Source organism: Lepidochelys kempii, chromosome 15 (genome assembly GCF_965140265.1).
Source record: "Lepidochelys kempii isolate rLepKem1 chromosome 15, rLepKem1.hap2, whole genome shotgun sequence".
NCBI classification, from domain to species: Eukaryota; Metazoa; Chordata; order Testudines; family Cheloniidae; genus Lepidochelys; species Lepidochelys kempii.
Window position 1 is genome coordinate 8705663 of NC_133270.1, and position 25887 is coordinate 8731549.

Consider the following 25887-nt stretch of genomic DNA (forward strand, 5'->3'; position numbering starts at 1 on the left):
AAAACTGCCCAGCTGTTTTTAAGAATTGTTATTTAAACAAGACTACTGGTACTGCTTTCACAACCTGTAATCATGTTTGCCATTTATACGGTGTGTTCAGCTTCAAGTCTGTGGCATTTTTTCCCAAGTATCTTGTCTTTGTCTCTCCTGCTCTTTTAAAACAGGTGGTCTGTGGAGCTTACAGTTCCCAGTTCCTTCTGTCTGAGTTTTAAGAAGTTTTATTTCAGAAGGTCTGTCCCCAGGTATATTGATATTTTCAGATTTTATTTTTCTTACTTTTTTAATAGCAGTGTTTCTTTTTAAATGTTTAGACAGACAAGGTGGGTGAGGTAATCTTTATTGGACCAACTTCTGTTCATAAAAAGGCAAGCTGTCAAGCTTAGACACCATCGTCTTCAGTAAAAGTAGGAATAAAAACAAGACATACCTACAAAAAAGTAGCTGAAACTTACCAGTTGCTAACTATATAAGAAAATACCTTACCATCCTCATGTGATGAACAGAAGTACCTAAATATGCAGCTTTAATTGAAATAGGTGGTTCTTGGATTCCAAACATTAAAAAACCGCAAAAAAATCCTTTATAGTATTGTGGTTAATGGCGTCACATCTTTCAGATTTATAAGTCATAAAACTATAATGAATCCAGTGATCAATATTTAGCTGTTGCATCCTAGTAGTGAATGAGTAGTTTAATAGCTGAGGTTAACAGAAGTCAATTTACTTCTGGGTGTAAATATCAGTAATCTTTTACATTTAATGATTGTGTCTCCAGCCCTGCAAACACTTATGCTTAGCATTACACATGTGAATTGAATGGGACTCATCATGTCCCTAAAGTTCAGCATGTGAGTAACTGTCCACAGGATTGGGACCTTAACGATTATTTTTTATAATCTTAAAACTAATTTTGTAATTAGTGGCATTTGAATCAATATTTTATTGCTTTGGAAACAGTGGCACTTAGCACGCTAAATGTTATAGCGTCATTTTGTGGCTCAGCTTCATCACCCCTCTGGAAGAAATAAATACAAACTCTAGATGCTTCACTATACTGTCTCTTATATGGAAGAAAAATGGAATAGTACAGCTCTTTAATTTGCCATAGAGGGTTTTTAAATTTGTCTGAAAAGGAACGTGAAAAGGTTATAGACAAACAATTCTAAGAGGATGACTTACCACTGTTACCCTGAATTGTGTTTTGCAAACTTTATTGTTAACCTGACTAAACTCGTTCAGGAGTATGCAGTCATTTGGAACCAAGTAGGTTGAGACATTGTCTTCCTGCTTCCTGTAAGGAAGCAAAATATGAACAGATTGGAACTCACTTTTGTATAGGGAAACCCATAATTTATCTTCCTGCCTTCCACATTCTCTCCATCCTGCTGCCAATACCCAAACCAGAAGATGGCACAATATCAAGGACTGATTTAGCACAGCTTGAGCTGTGGGTTGAAGGAGGCTGCTAAGATTTCTTCTTTCTAAAAGAACCTTGCATTTATGGCTTTATCAGATAATTCAGTCTGGCCTGTGTGTGGAGCATCTTGTGTTTATCATTAAAATTTTATCTAGTGGTTACGATGCTTGTTTTCTGGGTCAGACCTTGAATTCCTTTTCATTTGAGACAGTGATGTTTGTGGTTACCTCACTCCCAATCAATGTTGTATACACCAGCCTTTCTACAGTTACTTGTCTCAAAGGATCCACTTAAAGAGACGCTGGCCTTTCAGCCACCCCCAGTGTGTCTCTTGAATATAATTGGAGTTTTTGTTAAAATGTAAAGGTCAAAACTGACCTAAGCAGTAGCTTATCTGTATATGTGTATCTTATAAATTGTCATGGAAAATGTTTCACAATTTCTGAATACATTAGTTTTCAGTATATGTTTGACTGTTATGCAGTAAATATCTGTAGCACACCTGAGTTCTGCAGCAGTTCTTTCCTCCATCATTACAGTATTCTAAAAATATCCATCACAATCATCTAAGCTAATGTATACCTGCATGGTAATCTCTACATTAATCTCCTTTGCTAGTATTGACATACCCTATTGGACATTGTAGTCAGTTGTTACTCACTCCATTTTGCAATCACAATGAATCCCTGAAGCACAAAAACTCAAAGCCCTACTTGACAAGTTATTTGGAGTTCATTAGATTATGAGCTGTTTCTAGGTAAAGGATCCTGCCAGTATCGCAGAGCACTGCTCTGGTAGTACAACAGCGGTTGTTTTATTGCTGCCTGATAGGCTCTATGTGGGATGCTTGGGTGCAGGCATCCTTGAACTGTGTTGCAGGCTCCTTTCAACTTTCATATCTATATGAATACTCACTTTGCTGTGGTGTCTGCCTCCTCTGTCCCTCCCCGTGTGCGCGCACACACAGAGCCCACCAACAAAGAAAACTCCCTGATCATCCTCTTATTAAGGATTTTTTTTCCCCTCTGTGCAGCATGACACCATGTCTGTGGAAATAGTACTTTCTTTGCCATTGGATTTTCTGTTGTACATATTTTTGAAAACTTTACACGTCAGGTCCATAAACAGTGAGACCACTTTTCCAACAACTGGGAAGGGAAGAGATGAGGCCTCTGATGTTTAAATTTCTTTGTGTTGGAGAAGGGATGGTAGAAATGTTTTCTCTTGTGAGGGTTACACATGCTTGTGTGTGGGGAGTTAAAGACATAGGTGAGAGGTTTTTCGCAGGAGTGGGTGGGTGAGATTCTGTGGCCTGCGTTGTGCAGGAGGTCAGACTAGATGATCATAATGGTCCCTTCTGACCTTGGTATCTATTACTTCACGTTGTGTGGCACAAAGTTTTTTAACCAGGAGTGTGACGTATAGAGTCCCTGCATTACATGCAGCATAGGCTGGGTTAGTGTCCAAAGGCCACCCAACATCCTGGAGTCGTTCTTTATTTTTAGTTATGAGCCACAAACATAACCCTTAGCCTGAGCTGGTTATTTCTAGGGTTTGTTCCTGCAGGACATCCTGTCTCACCTCTTAGCTTGTTTGTTGCTGGGAGTGGTGGAGAGATGCTCTGTTTTTATCCTCCTATCTGCTCTGCTCTAATTTTTGGTTTTCCTTTAAGGTTCAATAGATGCCTCTCAGAATGTATACTGGTAGCTAGTCACACCTTAACTGAAGGGGCAGATTTGTTTGAAAACATAACAAAGATGTTTCTCCAAAATATTTAGTCATTAAATTTGAATATACATTAACAAACAAAAGTTTCAAACTCACTAAAATCCCTTCCCCTTTTAATTGCTCAATTTTCACTCTCTACACTTGTGATGTCACCATTTCAGTAATTCTTTTTCAGATGGGGCAGGGTCTGAATGCAACCCCTGCCCCCCCGAAAACCAACAAAAACCCCAGAAAGGAGACATTTAATAGATCAAGAAACCTTTCAAGTCTTTGTCACTAATGATAAAGAAACAAAAATGGCCCAACTTTAATATTGTTTCCTTTTGCGGGTCACCTTTCAAAGGGTTGAAAACAAATGACATCACAAGTTCAGATAGGATTACAAAACATGCAAGGTAGTTCAGGTTACAAGTGTATTCACTTCACTGCCACCTAGTGAAAAAGAGCCTTTCAGGTGAAACTGGCAGGAGAAACCTGAGACTGGCTCTTTGTAGAAGCTCCCAGTCACTCCATTTTGCCTGACCATTAAGCTGCTGCTTTACCCAAAGCTTTTATCAGATTCCAAGGAGTGCATGGCTGTTTTGAATGGCAGTAATGTCTAATATTCCCCGATCTGCAACAGTTTACTTCATTTTATAAAGCCCAATTTTCTGCTGGGGCTAGATTAGTTTGTCCTGACTTTAAAATTACATTAAATAAAAAACACATTCATATATTTCATTTTAAAGTTATAATAACCTTATACCTTCTGGGCTGTTACAAATGTTGCCTTTTCAATTAGCACTTTCTCCTCTTACCTAGCATGTTAAAAATTTGCATATCTTGCTGATGTAAGAACACGTTACTTCATATCTTCTTAAATCAAGCTATCATGTCTCTCTTGTCCCCCACTGAAGTCTGAGCAATTATTGTATGTTTCTTACATTGTATTTTTGTCTCCTTTTGAAACTATTATGCGGAAGTACCAACAGCCCTCCTCAGTGATACTGTGGCAGTGAGGTGAATACCAGCTATGGTTTCAGTGGCTTTGCAGCAGTCCAGCACTGTTAATTAAATTGGTTGTCAGGGTACTTTCTTATTCACGCCAAGCAAAGATTATACTGAAGTAGAAAACTCACATCATTTAAAAAAAAATTTAAAAAAAATCCTGTTTCTCCTTGGATTTAAGGGAGGAATTATAATCAAATTTTAGAATCAAATTCGCTGTAAAATATTTTTTATAAAGACAGATTGCTGGCTCTGAACAAGAAATGTCCTGGATGCTATTTAACACTTCTGTTTGTTCCAATTACCTTGGGATATAAGCTGCATGCACTTAATAAATTGACTGAAAAGTTGTTTAATATTAGTAGCTTTTGTAAATATTTCTGCATGCTCTTTTGAAATGCTATTTTGATACACCCAGTACAGATTCTCAACAAAAGAACACCGTGCCTTCTCCAACAGCATGTCATCAGGTGCTATTAGCTCCTGTTTTCTAGGGGTTGGAGCAAAGTGATGCCCACAGTTAATTTGCTGGGTACAAAGTCGCACACACTCTGATGCCAAAATGGTCCATACTTACCGTTTGGCTGTACACTGAGACATCTGTCTTGACTAATAATAAGCCACTCAAAACTAAGTGTGGGATGGAATTGTGGACATTAAAAATGAAAAAGATAATTCGGCTTACCAGTTGCAAGGTTTGTTCCCTGTGCTCTTCACCTCTCACCTCCAGGTTTGTCTAGCGTTCTTTTAAATGATGGGACTTACACCGTTCCCCTTTCCTGATATTGAGTTTAAATTTCCTTTTCTTATTTTCATCCTGTTCTAGTTATACTCTCTTGTGCCTTCCTAAATAATTCCTCCCTGTCTGTCTGTCTGTGTCTCTCTCTATGTACGTATATATGTATATATGTAATAAACTATGTTTACAGTGGCAAAATGAGTATCCAAAAATAACTGCTAGTAGAGAAAGCTGGAGCATAGGTAAGGATTGGGCATTGTTATCCCTCTGTCATCTAACTTTCCTCTGTGCAGGGTCAGAAGACACGGATACACAGACCCAAGCTATGCCTAAACTACAGCTTCCACTGTTTCTGACAGCAGTGAAGATTTCAGGGTTTTAACTGTCTAAATATACCCAAGGCCATAGAATCTGTTTAATCACTCTGTGTGTGTTGCTTTTTGATGGACTCCTAACTTGTCATAATTTTAATGAGGTATTTGAAACTGAATATATAATCTGTCACCTTGTTATATGGGCCTTGTGGAAAGTAATTGTCCTTAGCACATTAGGCACACACAGACTAAAGTGCTTGCCCAATTTCCCTATCTGTAAAATGGGTATAACAGCACTGCCCTACTTCATGGGTCTTGAGGATAAAACATTAAAGACTATGAGGCACTCATCTACTACAGTATTGGTGCAATATAAATACCTAAGAAGACATAGGATGATTTGAATGAGCAAGGCTGGGGTTTTTGTGGACTGGATTTGCATGTTTAACTGACTCTTGTTCTCAAAAAAGAACACCCCCGCCCCCCCCAAAAAAACAAAAAACCCAAAAACAAATGCTATGAGAGAACCCACTGACTAGGTACCTTCATTAACTTCATGAAGGACTGGTTAATTACTGTTAGTAGAATAAAGATGAAAGATTTGAGATGTTCAGTGCAGCATGACAATACAAAGTGCTCATTATTATTTAACTTGCTTATCAACAGGCATCTGTTTAAACTTGGTGCTATGACTGTGGATCATTACTTGAGCAAAACTCCCACTGACTTCAGTAAGAGTTGTGACTTAATAAGGATTTCATAATCAGATCTTTTGAGTATTAACAGATGGTCACTGACTGCCTGAAACGAAGTTGTTGGGGTTTTTTTGCTTTGTTTTGTTTTGTTGATCACCACAGGTATCTGGAAACAGAACAGAGTTTGCCTTCTGGAAATTAAACCTAACTGTGAAGCAAATTTTTTTCATTTTTTTTTGCTACATATTCTTTAGAGGAATTATGAGAATAGTAAATTGATTTGTGAGCCTGCTTATTAGAGATCCGTGGTGTTAAACCATTCAACGATAGCTGTGGAGTGATGTACTTGTGGTAGCCCAAATCGAGGGTCTATACCAGTATCCTAGAGAAACAGAAAACAAGTGATGGCCTATATGACCTATTTGTTTGGAGTGAAAATCTGTCCTGCCAGCACTGAGTACATTAAGAAGGAAACAGTTTGCCTGCACTGTTGCCATGGACTGAATGAACAAATTCACTACTGTTTTGAAAATGCTTCTGCTATCAGTTTTTCTTCTGTGTATTTGTTAGCTTATGTATTAGTTGCAGTTGTACTTTGCACAAACACTAATTAGACAGCCATCAACACTGAGGGCCAAAGGCTTACTAACAATGCAACTGTGATAGCAGTGTCTTAATTGGTTGAAGGTAATTGCCATTAGGCAACCATAAAGACATCTGGGGCTCTGGAGAGAGATCAGTCTTCCTCCCCCTTCCCCAAATTTGTTCTGGCTCTTGCTATCCAATATAGTTAAGCTTTTTCAGATCTGATTTTGTTTTTGCCCTTATGAAATTGTCTGTTTCTTCAGTACCACTTCATTAGAACGGTGTCCAAATTCCACACCTCCACTTCCTTCCACATGTGCTGCATTTCAGTGCCCACTGCTGAGTAAGCATGAATACCAGCTGAAGCAAGCCACAGGTTTTTCCTAGCCACCTGTCTTCCACTTTCACAACTATAAAAGAGAGAAAGGAAACTATTGCTTACCTTCTTGTAAAGCTGCTGCCAGTAAAAAGCAGTTAAATTATTGTTTCCATAAGTAAACAGATGGAAAAAAAACCCCTCATTCATAGGGTGTGCATTCAACTTTGACTGTAACACTTTTTGTCTTGGGCTAGTCAGTTAGGCGTAGAGTGTTAAAGGTATTTAGGCTTTGCTGCACTGATTGTCACAATGCCTAACTGATTTAGGAGCCTAAATCCCATTTTCAAAAGAGATTAAATGGATTTTAGACTTCTGAGTGCCTGAATCTTTTGTGAAAATGAGATTAAAATGCATTACCAAACATAATATCAGAATAAATAATACAGTTATGGAAGGTTATGTTCAGTATATCCTACAATAAGGAGAAGTAGTAGGAGAAAGGCATTAAGACATTGTTTTTTAGCAGTATTAAGTGATGAGGTAGGTAAGGGCTCTTCTGGTTAGCAGGAGCTTCAGAAGCAAAGGCTGTCTCATCACCATTGGCAAAGTAGCAGAACGGGACACAGGAAGTGGGTGCTTGTTGAGTGCTAGGTGTGGCTGGGAATTAGCTAGAGGAAAGGTCCTTAAGTTTCAACAAGACCACAGAGTGAATAAAGTGTGTGAGATCTGAAACTGGATCTTGAAATGCCTTGTGAGCCAATACTAGTGTTCAAGGATGGGGAGCAAATACAGAACGTTCAGCCACTCTTTAACATAGGATGCCTTGTAGAGTAAACTATTTTCAACGGAGTAGGTGTTTAAATGGCTCTGTTTCACGGAAAGTGAGTATGAATTTGATACTGAATTCAACAAAACAGCAAGGGCAAAATAAAAAACGGCTGAATGATACCCATACCATAGAAAATAGCACCTATTTATTGCTTTATTAAAAATAAATTAGAGGTTTTTTTCCTGGCATAAAGCAGTCCAGATGAGCTTTAATTGTCATCCTTGTTGACAGTCTCAGCAGAGAAGCCACCATGTGAATAGGCTTAAGAGTTTCTGTATCTAGTCTGCGTATAAAGGACTTCATTTTGTAGTGCTCTCAGTTTAGCATAAATCATCAGAAGAATATTTACATGAGAACCCTAAAAATTATTGGGGTGGGAGAATCTTTAATAGATTAATTCCAGCATTGCTATCATCTAGGAGCAGATTATTTACTGTGCAGTGTACTGTTCTGCTGAGCCAACCTATGGTAGGCGAAACAGCTACATGAACATGAAACTTTGCCGTGTGCAACAATCCCTTGATGTAAAAATGAATTGCTTTAAGTAGAAAAGCTGCTTTTCTTTTCTTCTAATACTTTAACAATGTTTATGGAGCTAACATTGAGACTGTATTGTCCTTTAGAATAGCATTAAAGAAGCATTGTTTTAAAAACTCCTTTTCACACTGGAATCTCTGCAGTTTCACTGTTAAGGAATCCAACACCAATCAGCTATTTTTATTCTCTAATGTGTGGTAGCATGTTTTAAGTTGCAGAGTGCTTATCTTGCATGCTGTATAGAGAAGTTAGGCATAGTGCTTTTAGAAATATCAAATTGTTTTTTTTTTCCTCCTCTAATTTTGCTTAAACCTTCAGTCTCCCACTCCAGTCTCCTGCACTTTTGTTTTACATTCACACATCTGAATAAGTGCCAACAAGTATGCATTTGTGTAGGGAGAGATGCTACTGTTTTTCCTTCGGTTAATCATGGAGGTAAATATTCTGCTGCTCAGTGCTGTCAGCTCTAGCAATATGTGGTATCTCTTAAAGCTCCAGCTCCTGGAGTGATGTGATTACAGGAGAATCATACCTTTCATTTAAAAAATAAGATAAGTTTTTAGCCCTCATGTTTGGGAGGTGAGAGGGGCTTGGAAACATGAATCCCTAGAGCTCAGACAATAGAATGGAAATTAAAGACAATGCAGACTTCATTACTTTTCAGATCTCATGAGTTGGGGGTCCTGACTTATAATTTTTGAATGCTTGGGGCTGTGAATACTGGCTGCTGCCTGCTTCTCTCATGCAGTGGATGAAGATTTACACACAATTCCAGTGCCTCTTTCTGCGGAGTTAGGATTCTGCTACTAAAAGAAAAACTGTAGCATCTGTCGCTTGTTGCTTCTGAGTGGGAAAATTCCATTAGCAGGAGTTTCTGTTAGGAGGCCGGAGGCAAGTTATTCTGGGTGCCTTGATTTTTGGGTGTCCAACTTGAGACCTGTTGTGCTGAGCACCCACAACTCCAGTTCAAGACCATGAGAGCTGCAGATTCTCAGCACCTCTGAAAATCCAGCCCAAGGTGACTCGGTTTGGACAGTCGAGATCAGTGGACAATTTTGAAAGGTTTGGCCTTCGTGTCTTGGGCCATGGAGACGAGATGGTCGTTTCACCACCCCTCCACCTCCATTCGTGGAGTTGCTGCGCCCATATCTTCAAGGAGTATCTACTGGAGGCGTTCCACTACACGTATGGTCTGCCTTGGTCATTTGGCTCCAACTCTTCGGGCAGAAATGGGGGCAGTGGCTCAAGGAGAGGGGGTTGGTGGGGGTGCTGCCAGTTTTTCTCTGGTGGGAGAGAGCTGCTTGAGTCACGGTCTCAGTGGAGACCATCTAGGAGAGGAAGAGAAACCATTGCTTTCTGTTGATTAATATCCCATCACTTGAGATGTGTCGAACTAGAACAATTTCCAGAAAAAGGAAAAGCCATCACTTCATCGGTGCCATAGCCCCAAATGGTCTGTCTGATTAAGTTAGAGCTTTCTAAAATATTATATTCTGGGCAGGGACTCTTAATGTTACTTACAAATTAATAATAGTAGAAAAATATTTTTTACAATAGCGCATAGAGGCTTCAATTGAGATGGGTGCCCCATTCCGCTTGGTGCTGTACAAACACATAATTAAGTCAGGTTTCAGAGTAACAGCCGTGTTAGTCTGTATTCACAAAAAGAAAAGGAGTACTTGTGGCACCTTAGAGACTAACCATGCTCAAATAAATTGGTTAGTCTCTAAGGTGCCACAAGTACTCCTTTTCTTTTTATAATTAAGTCATCGTTTCTGTCCCGAAGAGCTCATAATCTATACAAACAGGATGGGAGAAAGGAAACTATATTACCCCCATTTTGAAGATGGGGAACTGAGGCACTGAGAGATTAAATGAGTTGCCCAAGGTCACTCAGTAAATCTGTGGAGCAGCTGGGAATTTCTTGGATCTCACAAGTCTTAGGCCATGTCTACACTTAAACGCTTACAGTGGTACAGCTGTATCGATGCAGCTGTGCTGCTGTAAGAGCGCTTGTGTAGCCACATTGTGCTGACGGGAGAGCGCTCTCCCGTTGACATAATCAAACCAGCTCAACAAGGGGCAGTAGCTATGTCGGTGGGAGATGCTCTCCCACTGACACAGTGCTGTGCACACAAGCACTTATGCTGGCAAAATTTATGTTGCTTGGTGTGTTGTTTTTTTTTCACACCCTGGAGATATAAAAGATTTGCTGACATAAGTGCGAGTGTAGACATGTCCAGTGCCTTAACCACAAGACCATCCTTCCTCTCATTTATCATTAGTGGTATTTATTTTTATTACTTATATAGCAGAAAAAGCATGTTATGCACTTTATAAACAAGGAGAAGCCAAGTCCTCTGCCCTGAAGAGCTTCTAATCTCATGAAAAATTTTATTCTAAAAGAAACTCCTCTGCAAAAAATTGGGGTGGATGTAAAAATTGATGAGAAAGGGAATTGTCTTCTGTTTGTAAAACACTGTTTGGATCTAAGCACTATAGAAAAAGAGATAAATAAACTGTTTTTAGAGCTTTCACTGTTCCAGTCCTACTGTGATTCCATATTAAACACTAAAGTGCACCATTCCTTTATTTTTTCCTTTCCAGATTGAGTCCATTACTTTGCCCAGTAGTAAGGAAGCTGGTACATGGGATAGTCATCTTACATTCTTTCTGCAGACTGTTCCACTCTGCACACAGCATCCATTACTCTCTTTCCGCACCCCTCTAGTTGTATGGTTAGTGCCTTAGAACACACCCTATGTAGTCAGATTCTGTGCCACTCTCAGTTTTGTGGCCTTAATTCATCTATTAGGTGTGGCCGGTGTAATCTGAGAGGCCTGTTTAGGTTTTTTTATATTCTTAAGTGGAGTAAAACTAGAGAGTGTCACGTGTTTCAGCAAATGAGCTTTCTGTGAGAAGGCAGGACTTAATTGTATGAACAAATCAGTTAGCCTTCAGGGACTTTACTCAGGCAACTTTGATGCATGGATGAGGCACTGGAAAGCTTGTGCCTACAAAAAACATTAGTTTTCAGTGTCTGTCCTTTGTGTGTGTAAAAATACTGCTGTTGATTAAAAATTTCTGTACATGGGTTTTGCAGTGAAGGCAGGACTTGAGGATAAAAGAGGGTTGATTCATAAGCTACAGTACAGGTTTTGCCATCTATAGTGTGATATAATGAGCACTGATTCATTTGTTTTCCCCCCCGTACTCATCTCCACTTACACCCCTTCTAGAAAGTTAATGTATGTTGTTGCCATATTTCACTAACACAATGGGGAACACTTTAATAGATTTATTTCTAGACTGTTTGAAAGTCTTAATGGACCTGATTCTGCATTGAACAGTGGCGTAAATTAGGAATAACTCCATTGAAATGAGTGGATTTATGCCAGCATAAAACAGAGTAAGTGAGAGGAGAATCAGACTCAGTATCTAAGTTGTATTATTGATGTTGCCATGCAGTGGATTTAAACAGAATGAGACCCATTCCTGTGGGATTTGGTTTGAAGGCTCTTTTCCCAAATCTTTTCAAATATTTTTGGAATGAATAACATCCTGCTCTTCCAGATATACATCAGGAGATGTGAGATTGTGGGACACCCGCACCTGGGACTACACGGCCCCCATCCTGGAACCAGTGCATGGCTCTGCTGATCCTGGACCCCAGCCGCATGTCTCCTTTGTGAGGATAAACAGCTCTCTGGCTGTAGCGGCTTATGAGGATGGTAAGTAACCACAACTCTCCTCCCTACTTTTTTTTTTTTTTTTTTTAAACAAAAGCTTTACAAAAATGAAGCAGCTGTGCTCAGCTTTGTGTGTCTGTAATCCTCTGTATCCACACACACTTGCTTTTATGTGAAAAAGTTGGCCAATAACCATAAATGCATTAGGAGGCATTGGAACATAGCACCCATTAAAACTGATGTGTAATTCCTACCGGAACTGCTGCACAGGGTTTGACTGCCAGGCGGTGATCCAACCAAGCCATCTTAAGCAAATAAATTGTTTGCTGTAAAATATTCTTCCTACAGTCTTGTTTTTCTTAGGGCACCCTGAGGCATGTTTATGGGAATATGGCTAAACTTTCAGTGCCTGGTTAATCAGAATTCTGCATCTTCACTCTGAATTCCCTGGATAGAATATACATAGGGTATATGTAAAGAACATTTCCTTTACTGATACCTTAATTTTCACTGCTGTTGGGTTACAATATGTGGCTAAGAAGGAAAGTTTCTTTTTGTAAGCAACACCAGTTGCTTATTTTATCATGTACACTTACTTGTCAAATAAAAAAATATTGCCTAATAGTTTGTTTAATGGGAATATATTATAATCCTAATAATCTATTGCTATTTAGGATATATCCGATGTGTGCGAGTGATGTGGAGTTGAGGCAAAGAGTGACTAGACCAGAGCCACATGGTGGCAGGTCATGGGAAAAAAGAAGGCTTGGATAAGTAATTGGGATTCTGCTGTCCCGAGTATTCCAAGCAAAGCTAACCACCATTGTATCCTCCATTCTCTGTGTGCCTTGTCCCGGGGTTTGACATCAGTAAGACCTGTTCCTCTCATCTTGTCAGAACCAAAACCTGTTAAAGTTACAGAGCTTTACAGTATTAGTGCTGATTTTGATGCACTGTAATGTCACCAGCTGGCAGATGGGAACAAAAATTAAGTATGACAGCCAAATCAAATCCATCTATCTATTTATTTATTTTTTTAAAATTAAACAAACAAACCCTCTGATAGAAACAAAGTATTCTGATTATAGTATTTGTTGCAGTGTGAACTCTATCATTGTTTGTTGTCACCAGAAACTGTTAATGGAGTATTTCTTCACAGCAGCCATTCTGTTGTGATTAACATCTATAAATTGAGCTTGGTTATTTAAGTCACTGGATATTCTAGCACAAGGTGGTTTGAGCTCTGGCTTTCTATCCAGTTTGTGCAAGCAGTGAAGAGAGCAGAGTTCTTTGGTTTTATATTAGCTTGTGTTTTAGTCTTTCCAGTGACTACAGGTCTAATTATCTGTTTGTCTCATGGTCCTTGTGTTGAACTGTATGTTACAATGTGAGAATAAGTAACTGTCATGAGTAAACCTGTATGTCTTAACTCTGCTGGGCATATTGTTTAACGGATTTTGTGACAGGTCAGTGATTATTCTGATTTGAGAGCCTCAGTCAGAATAGCTTAGTTTCCTAATGCACTAGCGTATTTTATGGTTTTGCAGTTGTTTACTAACATGAATAACAAAGCATATATTTATAGTTTCGTGAAGAGAATTATTTTTTTATCTAAATGACAAAAACTTCCTAAATTAGTGTGTGCCTGATGTACTTTTCCAGCTCTCTCTCCCTTTTGTTTTGTAAGTTTGACTAATATAGAGAAACCAAACACCATTGTGCTGGAGGTTTTGTTGTCAGGCAAAGAATCCACGGCTAGCAGACTCCTTGAGATAACATCAGTTTCTCCCAGTTCAAAAGAGTTCAAGCAGTAATGTCCCTGACATCTGATTGCATGGAAGAACTAACAGGCAGATTCTGCTTATTTAGCGTCTGCTGATAGCACTATGTGGTATAGTTCAGCAGTTGCGAATAGTTCCTAAGGCATAAGAAAAATAGCAAGCAAAGGGTTCATCTTGTATAGAGGCTGTCAGTCATGTGTGCCTGCATGCTATGGTGTACTCTGGCTCTGATTTCACTGAAGAAAAGTTGGATCGTGAGTCCTGGTGACTGCACCCCTGGGGTATTCCATGGGAGTCAACCACAGAGGAACCAGATGCAAGGAGCGGCAGATAGAAAAACTGTCCTGGGAGAAAATGTAAGTTCTATGCCCTGTGCCCAGTAGGCATACTATATGTACATCTGGGGCAATGAGATTTGGCAACTTGATCCACAGTTGTGGTTTTTGAATTCCAACCCACTGGCCTCGTATTTCTTCTGCCTTGTTTCCTATTGTCAGCACTGGCAGTCCTCCAGTTTGATTTTACCACTAATTGTGTTGCACGTTACCGTACTGAAATGAATCAAATCAAAATGCTTTTCCTGGAGCATTAGATAAAGCAGGCGAGGGTTCTGGGTAATGAGCAGATGCTGCTAATGCAGGGACAGTAGCGGCCTTGCCAGGACTCCATCTGCTCCATGCTTGCCTGACTTTGGCCGTAAGCCACAGCTTTTGGGGAACTGAAGTCTACTTTAACTGTCCCCCCTCCCCCAGATTCTCATAGTTTGACTTGGAAACTTTCTGTGGTGTAAAATGAGAACATCCTTTTTGTACCACCTTTAAGACTTAAGCTGTCATGTTTGTCTGTGGGTATAGAAGGGAAATAATGTTGTCCCCACTTCTGTTAATATTTTGAAACCTAGTCAACAGTAGCTAATATTACTTGTCATAGGTTGGTATAGAACAAACGAAAGTGATTTCTGCAGTGATCAGAATGCACTTGCTTATATGCATGCTCTGTTATTAGGAATTGAGGCAGCACTGCTTTTGAATGGAAAACCTGATATCTAAGTAGGCAAGATGGTGAGTGAGAGGCTCTCAGAGCCATTCCCTCATCTACCTACCTAGCACCCTGGATTTATAATATCAGACATGGAGAGTTCTGGTGAACAGGTTTATTTGTAGCACACTTCTAAGTTCCAAAACATGCCACAAAATAGTTACAACACCAAACAGTGTAGCTTGCAGACGCTTTAAGGAAGAAGGGTGCCTGGGTCAATGTTGCTGTGAATTTACTGTACCTCTTCATTGGTAAAAGGTACGTAAATTGAACTTTGATTTTACACTTTAAAAATCAGACACACGTTTTGATGATTTGGAATTAACTGAAATTTCAAGTTTTCTCTGCTGAACTTCTGAAACTAGTTGGCCAAGGGTCACTTCTGTTTTGCAGTTGCCAAGTAAAGGGGCAAGTATTATTATAACCACTTTACAAATGGGAAAAAGGAGATAAGGATCAGTTTATTAACTCCAGCGAGTCACGGAGCTGGGAACAGAATCCAAGTTTTCTTACTTCTAGTTCTATGCCTGCTTCACTGAGCCATGATGTGAAGCTCAACTTTCCAATTATATTCAATGTTAATTTCTCGCCCTAGTCGTCTGAATGGTATCTGATCTTGCTGTTTATCACTTCAGACTACATGTGGGGTTTTTTTTGGCAAAAGTCTAGGATTCAAGATAACAAGTTTGAGACTTCAGGCCAGTTCCATTAATGAAACATGGGTTTTTTTTAAATAGTTTATTTCATTAGTATAATTTCAGGCAATATCATACTTGTAGATAATATAGCTAGTATGCCAGATAATAATGTGAGTTTTCAGTTGATTTTTTTCTTGTTTTCCCCTATCGAAAATAAAATACAGTATTTAAAAATGAGAAGTTTACATTAAATTAACTTGGATCAGGATAGGAAAAGTGGGAGTTGCGCTCCTAAACAGAATAGATGAAAATTAACAGGAACAATTGCATTCACAACCTCTCCCTCCGCTCCACCCCCCTCCCCCAAAAAAAGAAAAACAAAAAACCTCAACAAAGAAAAAACCCACCTCCCTGTAAATCACATTGGCTCCGGCAGCGTTGCTTTGAAGCTGAAGTGAGGGAATAAGATCCCCACCACCACAATGTCCAGGTTCCCTGTTCTAACGTGGAATCATATGGATGATTTTCTTGCTTTGATCCTTGAAGATAATGTACATTTAGACTGGCCTACATCTCGGTCTACAAGGTTACCAGCAACCACTAGCAGTATTGTCTTAATGAGGAAGAGCTGATGAAGTGAATCCCCAGCATGGGTCATCAGCAGTATTTCAACCTGGTACCATCAGATTTAAATCACAGTCCATTTCCACTTAAACTAATGTGTTAACGATTAGCTGGTAGCAGTAGTAGGCAGTTATACCCTTTTTTGATTAGTTACTAACAAGGAGATGCGACACACACTGGTACAGGCTTAGTTTATACTACAAAGTTTTGCTGGCATAGCTATATCAGCTATGACTGTGGAAAAAATCACTCTCTCTAGCCAACATAGCTATGCCAGCAAAGCCCCTTGTGAAGATAAAACTGTGCCAACAGCAGAGCACTTTTGTAAGCTTAACTAATGTCATTTGGGGAGGTGGTGTAACTATGTCGGCAGAACTTCTGTCAGCTTATGCTGCATCTCCACTAGGGGGCTCTGCTGGCATAGACAAGCCCGCACTGGTAGACAGTTGCAATGTAACACTTAAAAATGTAGATAATCATTTTGCATGTCTGCTTATGCAGACCTACCATGTCGTGAAATTAGAACATTGATATGAAAACAGTTCAGGTTAGTATGGTGGTAAAGCATCGTACTTGGCACCAGAGACAAATATATTTGAAACTAAATATAAAACTAGTTGCGTGGGAAGCTTCCATTGCTAATGGGGAGCATCTCACTCAAATTCTTACTCCGGGAAAAACCTGTGTAGTTGTCTGGTTCTAAATAAGCATGTAAAGGCCTCAGTCTGAATCAGGGCTGCATTGTGTGAGGCCCTGTACAGAGTAAAAGACAGTCTGTGCCCCAAACCACTTACAGTCCGAGGCATAATGCAGCAAGTGGATGTTAATACTAAGTGATCATCAGGAAGTGCAAATGCAGTGATTGTAATATCACAAATCAATAGCTGCACCATCTTGCTTGTAACTGACTCCTCGCACTTAGACAATCCAACTGAACATCTGTCTCCTTAAGCCAGAAAGGAAAGTAAATGCGCAGTAGTTACTCAGTCAGTCTGAGAATACTGCACTGTCACAGCTCCAATGGAGCAGAGTTAAGATTGTGGTGTGACTCTGGCTTGTTGTGGAAGTGCCATTCTTACTCACAATTTTGTGTGTTTCTAACATTTGATGGATTTTTATTTTTTAAACTATAATGTTCTTGGAAGTTAATATGTCCTCAAACACTGCTGTGTGCTTGCAACCTTAACTTCACCTTAGCAAAGCTTTTTGTGTGGGAATGAAATATTGGCCACTGTTGGAGGCAGGAAGACAGACTGGGTAGATCAATGATCTCATCCACCCTGACAAATCCTATGCTTTTAATACATATATATATTTAAAATATTTCTTTACAATGTGTGTTATCTCAACACAGATAATTTCAGCTATAAAAATGGCTTCTCCCTATTTTGTCCCATCAAATACAATGTGAGTGAATAAAGCAAAGGCTGACTTGCCCATTAATTAATTAATTCTCTGGTGCTTTGGAGTGGAAGGACCTGCGCTCACATTTCTTTGCTTCATAGCAACACCGCTTATATAATCCATACCTGTTGGTGCCCCTGAGGGAGGCGTTTTCTAACTGTTCCCTGGAACCAAGCAAGCCCTATACTCGTTTCTCAGACATCACAAGCTGTTGTGTGCACATGATATTCACTTCACTCATAATGAAAGAAAATACCAGTCAGCTCTTGCTCCCTATATTGTTCTGCATTCGCCCTCCAAACTGCTGCCTCCGTCATCTTCTGTTCTTGGCTTGGCAGTTTAAAACAAACATGGAATCCCATATCTTCATAAAACCTTCATTCTCTGATCTTCCCAATGATGTCTGCACACCCCCTTGTGCTGGAACTGGTATTCTGTGCATTTTATTTTTCTGACTTGGAATGTAAGTGTCTTGGGGCAGGGACTTTGTCTTTTAAATATTTGGTAAAATGCTATGTACATTGAAGATTGGTTACATGAGATTGTTTTTATACTATGTATGTTTAATTGCAGCTCATAATCAGAGCTCCTTTTCTGGTTTTAATGGATACCATGTGCCATAAACTTTCTAATGAAATGGTTTTTGCTTCTCAAACTGTGAGACCAAAACACTGAATCCCAGAGTTCTCCATTTTATTCATGGGCTAGAACAGGCTTCTGTGTGATGGGCTTATTTCATGCTGTCTTGCAGAAACCCCAAAGTGTAAGGCAAAACGTATTTCTTTTGTGAAGAGAGAAGCAATTCACTTTCTGTTTCTATTTTTATACTCTTCTCTGAGCAGTATTTCAGTGCTCTTGTTTGTAGAGTGCCAAAAGTGGAGTAGGTGTTCAGCAGAAAAATATGAACACAGGACCCTGCCCAGATAAGTTTACAAACGAAACAGATTAGATCTAATTAAAGGTCCAGTTCGGGTACTCAGAAATATGTACCTCTTCCTTTCTTGAAAACTCAACTACTCACAATATTGGCATACTCAGTAGCTGATCTAAAGTGCCTGAGATCAGACTTGAGCCCTGTTGTGCCAGTTTGGAGATGTGGACCTGCTGTCCACTATAAAGTGAGGTAAAAAAAATCACAAAAGCCTTAAGTCTCTGTGATGCACAAGCTACAGTCCCCAAAGTAAACAATAGTCTACACCATCCATTTAAACCTGTTAACTTGTTTTAAGCATGGGTGTGGCATGTGCTAATGTTCTATTTTTCAAAACCAGTTCAGCAGTTATTTACCTTTCAAGCAATTAACATAATTACCATTCGGCTAAGAAGTAATTTTGGAAAGTTCTGCTCCGAGCCCTTACGACTCCACCGGGACAGTTTTAGTTGGGACTTATTTTTTTAATGGAAGCCTAATTGCAGTTTTGGCTTTGTGCACACAAACAGAGGCGGCTAACTATTTAGGCAAATAGCAGATTAATTTAAATATGCATCCCTAATAAAACAAAAATGGTCTCCATTATGGTTCTCATTCCCATGACGAGGAATATAAATATTCTCCGGGAGTGCCATTAGACAGAGGCCTTAAGGATTGTCTGCATTATTTTATAGTGGTAGCACTTTCAAGATACCAAATAATCTTTACAAAAGCGAACATAAATCAATTTAAACTCATTTAGATACCATTTCCACTATGAGCAGTTTCATTACCACACTCTCGCTTTACCTCCTTTGGGACGCAGGAAAGGCGTTTGCAAACTGGCATGGGTGCCTGTCCACAGCTGCTTGTCAGAGCTTTTATGTCTCCTTTTGAAGTAGTAGCCACCATTAATCATTTCATCATTAATGGCCATGCTCAAGTAGAGGGAAGGCTTCTCCAGCTCTGATCCTGTCTGTAAGACTGAAGAATTGCTGCTCCGTTTCAATGCAGGGGTAGCTTGGAAGTGAGCTCTAACTCACTTTGTGTGTTCAGCCCTGCTGATCTGTAGTACACTAACAACTCCAGTTTACTCTTGTAAATTGAAATTAAAGCTCTTGACTTTATGTACTTTACTTTTTAAGTGGAATTCTTTTGATTTATACCGCAAGCCAGTGCAATTGCCAACCTGTTACCTACTGGTCTGTACCACTGAAAGGAGCAGCATTCCATTTCCCAAGCCTGGGATCCTGTGCTCGTTAGCTTTCAAAAAACAACAGTCTTCTCCACATTTCCCCCATTCTCGAAGCATCAAGATTTGGGATTTAAGTGTTTGGTTGCAAGCTATATGTAACTGCCCTGCTAGGATAAGACCCTCGATTCCACTTTTAGAAGGGCACTGAAATCTCCCATCCTGTCCCCTTGTGCACAATCCAAAACTATTCAAAGACACTTTGAGTGAGAGAATGTGAGGGGGAGGTCATTTGAAGCATTTAACCCGGCTTCTCCTTGATAGTTCCTTGCCATTAAGTGAGGGTAAGTGTACAGTAGATAAGTCTTATATTCGCAGCTCTTCTTTGGAACTCCTTGTGTTCTGGCAAATGGTCTGTTCCATCCCTGGTGCCTTGAGAGGAGCAGGGTTAAGGCACAGACCAATGTTCTCTGAAAGTCACAGTGTAAGGCTTGCTCAGGGAAAGAACAGTTATTACCCACACTAGAGCCCACTTTGCACTACTTCGTAGTGTGCTGGAGCTCTAATGGCCGTAGGGATTGAGTCTTGAAGGTGCTCCAGAACCTGCCTCCTTTGTATCAACCCATTTCACTAATACACAGAAACTGCCATCCTCAAGCTACTTTTGATTATTAAATAGGGTAACACAGAATCATTTGTTTTGCCTTTTATATGCAGGGACTGTTAATGTTTGGAGTCTCATGATAGGGCGTGAACCTATCCATCATTACCAGCACAATCAAAGGATACAGGCTTTGGCCCTTGGCTTGGAGAGTGCAGCCATAGCAACTGCATCTGGCTTCCAGGTCAAGGTGGAAAGCCCTGATGACAGGGGATACTGGAAAACTACTGCACAGTTTGAAATCCAGAAATTGGTGAGTATTTTCCGGCTGGTTAGTTTGGTTCCAGGTGTTCCAGATCTCCTAATTCTTTCTGGCCAAGAGGGATCTTACAATGACCTTAAAAGGATGTTGCATGAACTATGTGAGAGCATTAGCAGCTAGCTGGTATTGCAGTGAGTTAATGCATGTCTTTCATCCCTGAAGAGCCAGGATGAAATCCTGGCCTAAACCACAAGTGAAAATGAAGCTGAGCCCATATGGCGTGGGAGGTTTTGTTGTTTTTTAATTATTTTTTGTCAACATTAAACTAAGTTGGCTCATTTGTAGATCAAGGTTTTCTCACATAGAATTTCAGATCAACACTAGCTGATTAGTTCTGAGGCAGGATATCACAAGCTAGCTAATGCTGTCACTTGTGAAGCTGTAACCGGTTGCACAGCTTCTTTAGATTACACCTTCTGTCTATGGAGTTCTGAGGCTATTTTATCTTTTTTTAAAAATCCAAAGTTTATTATGGGCCAAGTCTGTTAAATGGTGTGAGGGAGGAAATGAGCGTATTAAAGTATAACTCTTCTGATTTCTGATCAGCACAAGAAAACTGGCTGCACAGCGAATGGCTGTAGAGTTCTGATTAAACAAACCCTAATACTACTTCCCCATCCTCTTAATGGAAACATCCTTAGAATACTTAAAAACAAAACAAAGAAGCCAACAATTTTGACACGTTTTCTAGTAAAATATTAAAACAAAGAAAGAACTCCATTGGAATTGGGTCACCCTGTCATGTAGTTATAAAGTGCTCCATCATGTTTCTTTCTGTGGCTATACAGAAAGATATCCATCTTCGGTATTCTTTCCCCTTCCTCTGTATGTAATACCAATTTCTGATATTTGAAAGAAACACTGAAGACATTGTCAGTTGTCTCTAATGTTGGATTAGAAACCATGGCATGCCATTATCTATTCGGGGATTCTTGACCCTTTCCATACTGGTAATCCCAGCAACCCCTCTCTCATTTAGCAGTATAAGAAAAGCAGAGTGACCATGATATCTACCCCCCCACCCCTCCGAGTGTGACCCCCAGGGTGAGAACCCCTCATCAGTTTCACCAGCACATTACTTTACCCTAGCAACATTTCTGTGGTCTTAATGGTTCTAGCAGGGAACTGAAAATCAGGACTCCTGGGCTCCATTCCTGGCTCTTCCATTAACTTACTGTGACCTTGTGCAGATCACCTGATGTAACGTCGTGGTGCTTCAGTTTTCCCATCTGTGAAATGACTCTATTAATATGTGGTAATAGTTCTTGAGGTGCCCAGGACTGAGAGTCACCTCCTTGCATCCAGCTGGAAAGAGACTCGCTTGTACTTAACTGGGTAACTCCTTGACACCTCCAGTCTGTTAGCCACCCAAACAATCTCCTCTGGGCTCTGCCAGCTCTGACTTTGCCTTGCAGATTAATAATTGGTGCAACACAGTTCCCGAGGCCCTTTGAAGCATTCCCCTGTAGTATCCAGCCCCTTATCCACTGAACACTGACAGAAATACCAGGTCAGCTGTCCCCAGAGGAACAGTGTGCTTACCAGCCTGTTTGGTTCAACTCAGAATCAGCTCCTGTATAATGTCACAGTACTGAGATAGATTTATAGTGAAACCAATCGTAAGTTTATTATCAAAGGTTAAGATTTAAGAGATAGTGAGTAAGGATAATGGAAGCGGAAAGGTAACTCACAAAACAAAATTATAACACTGATCTTAGAGACTAAACTTAACTATAGCAGGCTAATCATCTGTCTCAAGAAACTTCTCTCACTCTGAATGTCCTTTGCAACATTTCAGCTGACCTTGGTTAAGAGCCTGTTTTCATGAATGTAAAAGTGCTGTCCATTTAATTCCCCAGGTGCAGGGGAAAAAAAGTATCTTTTTTCCTTCTTATGTTCCCCAAAGTTCTTTGTCTGACCCCAGAGACAGGGCAACCCCTTGTGGTTCAGTCTTCATTCTTGTCTCCCAGTTGATTTCCTATCCCCCTGTTGACTTCACATGTAAATGGGGCTTCCATTGTAGTGGCTTACAGTGGTTAATTTACATTTTGACAGATACATGTTTTACCTACTGTCTAGAAGAAACCTGTGAACCCATTGTCTGTTGGCACCAGTGGGCTTTTGTGTCACATGTGTACCTATTTCCTAGGCCTGTTACGAGACTTAATGAATAATTCTTTAATAAATGTGCACATCCTGAAAGCCTTAGATGAAGGGTGTTCTATGTAGTAGTATTCTGTTGTAGGAGTCAAACTTCTAAAATTCAAATAGACCAAAAATCAAACACTAGTTTAAAAAAAAAACAAAACAAACAAACTTGGTTCCAAGAAGGTGGTTTTAGATACTAGCCACCTATGGAGCTGTGTGTTAATTTGTTTATTAAAGAGCCCTGTTTAGCGTATGGCCATGCCATGTATTTCTGATAACAATGTAAGGGAATTTTCAACTGAAGTGTAAAAAAACTAAGAAATGTCTGTGCTGTTGTAGGTCAACTTTCTCCACCTGGTTCCAGATGTTGTTGGGAGTCCAGTGACTATAGCAGCTGCTGAAGATATGGTCTACCTCCTGAAAGCAGAAGAGCCGGGCAAAGTTCTCCATTCTGTATATGGCCAGCCTGTCACATGTCTAGATGTATCTGCCAGTGAGGCAGCCTTTGGAGTAAAGGGCTTTGGCTGGCTGTTGAATGAGACCAACAAGGTATTTAAGTAGCAAGCCTTTTGAGTCATGTAACAGTAAATTTCTTTGTCGCTTCCCAGGGGTACTCAGGGTTGTGTACCTCACCTTAGCGTGAAACAGTCTGGTGTGGTTCACCTTGCTGAAACCAGTGGTCTCTGGCGCCACAAGCACTGACTTGCAGGTTTCCGCAGACCTGACCCTCATGGTACAGGCTGTTGCTAGGTACCCACTAACCCCCGTGTCCTCAGAGCACTCCCTGCAGTCTCCAGCCCATCACTGGACATTCATAGTAATTACCAGGTAAGCTGCTCCCAACAAGACAGTGTATTCACAGCTTGACTGGCACAACTTCGATCAGGTCCCTTATAGCAGCACTGTAATCTACTTGCAGTGAAAATAAATGCTTTTTATTAACAAAGATTAAGATTTAAGAGACACTGAGACAGAATAATGAGTGGCAGCAGAACCAGTATTGTCATGCTGTGTGGAGTGGCTCATGACTAAGAGTGCCTGCCTCAGGGTACATGGTCAGAAAACAGGGCAGACACCCCAGACTGGTGGTATGTTCTATAATTAGAGTTCACTAATCTAGTGACAAATGTGAACTCCTGGATCACTATACCAGTTTTACCATGGACTCACAGACAGTCCACCTTAGACTCTCTATTCTATTTTGCCACCCAAACAAACTGACTTCATGATAAAAGGTAACTTAAACCAAAAATCACACTACATCAGGTTACTCCCAGTCCCAAGAGACCAGTCACTCATCCACGTCAAGTTGCATGCTAGATCTTATGCCAAAGACAACACTAGTAGCCAGTTCTGTCAAAAACTAACTAAAGGTTTATTAGCTAAGAAAAGGAAATGAGTTATTGAGAGGTTAAAGCAGGTAAAATATATACACCGGTTAGTCACAGTTTGTAATTCCAAATGGTGGCAATGATGCAATAAACTGCCAGTTTCCCCAACGTTTTTTCAGTGTACCCAGATTGTCTCTGAGAATCTCCGCTTTGCGTGTGGTACACACATTAAAAACCTTTCCTATTTTATAAAGTAGATTTTCTCCTAAGAATTCAGTCTTTGAGAGCTACTGGTTTTCAGTCAATACCAGGATCCAAGTTTTCAGGAATATTCTCCACCGTACAGAGGGTTTCCTAAGTAAATGGATACCAAAATGGCTTTTGCTTCTCCTTATATTTCCCCAAACTCATAGTTTTGACCCCAGAGTCAGGATGGCCCCCTGTTGTTTGTTCTCCGGTATGCTGGCTCCAAGTTGTCATATCCTTGTGTTGACCTGAAATGCAAATATAGGTTTCATTGTGTTTGGCTTACAGTGCTTTATCTACATATGAGCCTTGGCAGACATATAAACATACATCCCTTTGTCTGGCAAAATCAGTTCCCCACCTCTGGTGGGAAATCATATCTTGAAAGAAACTATAAGGACACATTTTCAGTATATAGATAGAACTTTTAAATATAATCAATACGTACATTTCACAATTACATTAATGACCAGCATGATCCTGGCTTTCATTTAAGATCTCACATGACAGTCTTTATAGATAAATACTATGACAGCAGTGTGTTAGGTGTAGTGAGTTTATCAGGCTTCGTAGGAGTTGCTGCTACGCAACATTGAACCTTTACCAGTTGGCATTGAGTGGTTCTTAGGGTCAGAACTTCAAATGGGAAAACCCAGGTCTCTTTGTATAGTTAACAAAGGCCAAAGGAATTCTTTCTTTCTTTTTTTGCTTTGTGTGGATGGAGTGGGAGGTCAGTTTCTTAACACACTGCTCTGAGGCTTACATGAACTTTCAGTATTTGTTTCAGTGACTTTGGTAATTTAAGCACTGTCTACACTACAGCTTATGTTGGCATAATTTATGTCGCTCAGGGTGTGAATAAACCACCCTCTTGAGCGATGTAAGTTACACCGACATAAGCACCAGTTTGGACAGCACTATGTTGGCGGGAGAGCTTCTCCTGCTAACATAGCTACCGCTGCTTGCGGAGGTGGTTTCATTATGCCAACGGGAGAGCTCTCTCCTATAGGCATAGAACATTGGTGCAGCTGCAGCGCTGTATGTGTAGACATGCCCTTAGTCAAAAGGCTCATGCTAGCTTCTGTAAGTATTAAATTTGCTACTCCCCAGCTGCAAGAGAGAGATCTGTATCTTCTACTGCTTCAGTCCTCCAGGTGGAATTATTTTCTTTTCAAAAATAAACCTACCTGAGGCATCCTAAGTAATGAGTCAAACCCTGCTTGTGCAATCCTTGGAGAACCCTATTGTTTTTCATGTCCGTATTTGAGCGAAGTTACTTCCAAGCCTATAAGAATGGTGAGATGTTGCTTTAGGGGATGGATAAATAATCTTCGTGTGTCTGAAGCCCTCTATAATGCATTCTGCTACCTTCATAAGCATCTTTTGGCAATGGCAGAGTTGATAAGCTGCAGTTTCCGTTTTTTCAACTGTACTGCATCTATGCTTAAAAAGCTGATGGCTCGGTCAAGTTCTACAGCTTTTAGAACTATTGAGATTTAACAGGGAACGCTTTTAATTTTTCAGTGAGATTGACATATATCATTAGCTACATCATAAAATATTGATTTTTTTTTCTTGACCTAGTGTCTAGATTAGTCCACTGGACATACGCACCACAGAAACTTTGTGTTGCAGTGTGGGCATAATATGTCAAATATTTTACAGTAAAATTTAAACTTTCACTTGGAAAAAAGCTCCTAGTTCTTCTGGTGTTAATTTTTTTTTCCAAATGTGAATCAGAACAGGACGGTCTTCCAGAGTCTACAGACAGACTGAAACAGTAGCTCTGAATAGTGTGAATTGCCTCATTCATT

The 25887-nt window shown here is 40.0% G+C and overlaps 1 protein-coding gene across 4 annotated transcripts in view; it reads left to right on the forward strand.

Moving 5' to 3' along the window:
• Positions 1-25887, forward strand: part of FBXW8 (F-box and WD repeat domain containing 8) — a 62896-nt gene that overhangs the window by 15706 nt on the left and 21303 nt on the right. For all 4 annotated transcript variants that reach the window (XM_073313063.1, XM_073313060.1, XM_073313062.1 and 1 more), the window contains exons 5-7: positions 11723-11880; positions 20143-20339; positions 22836-23045. In XM_073313063.1, the coding sequence (XP_073169164.1) occupies positions 11723-11880; positions 20143-20339; positions 22836-23045 (565 nt within the window). The remainder of the gene's footprint in view (positions 1-11722; positions 11881-20142; positions 20340-22835; positions 23046-25887) is intronic.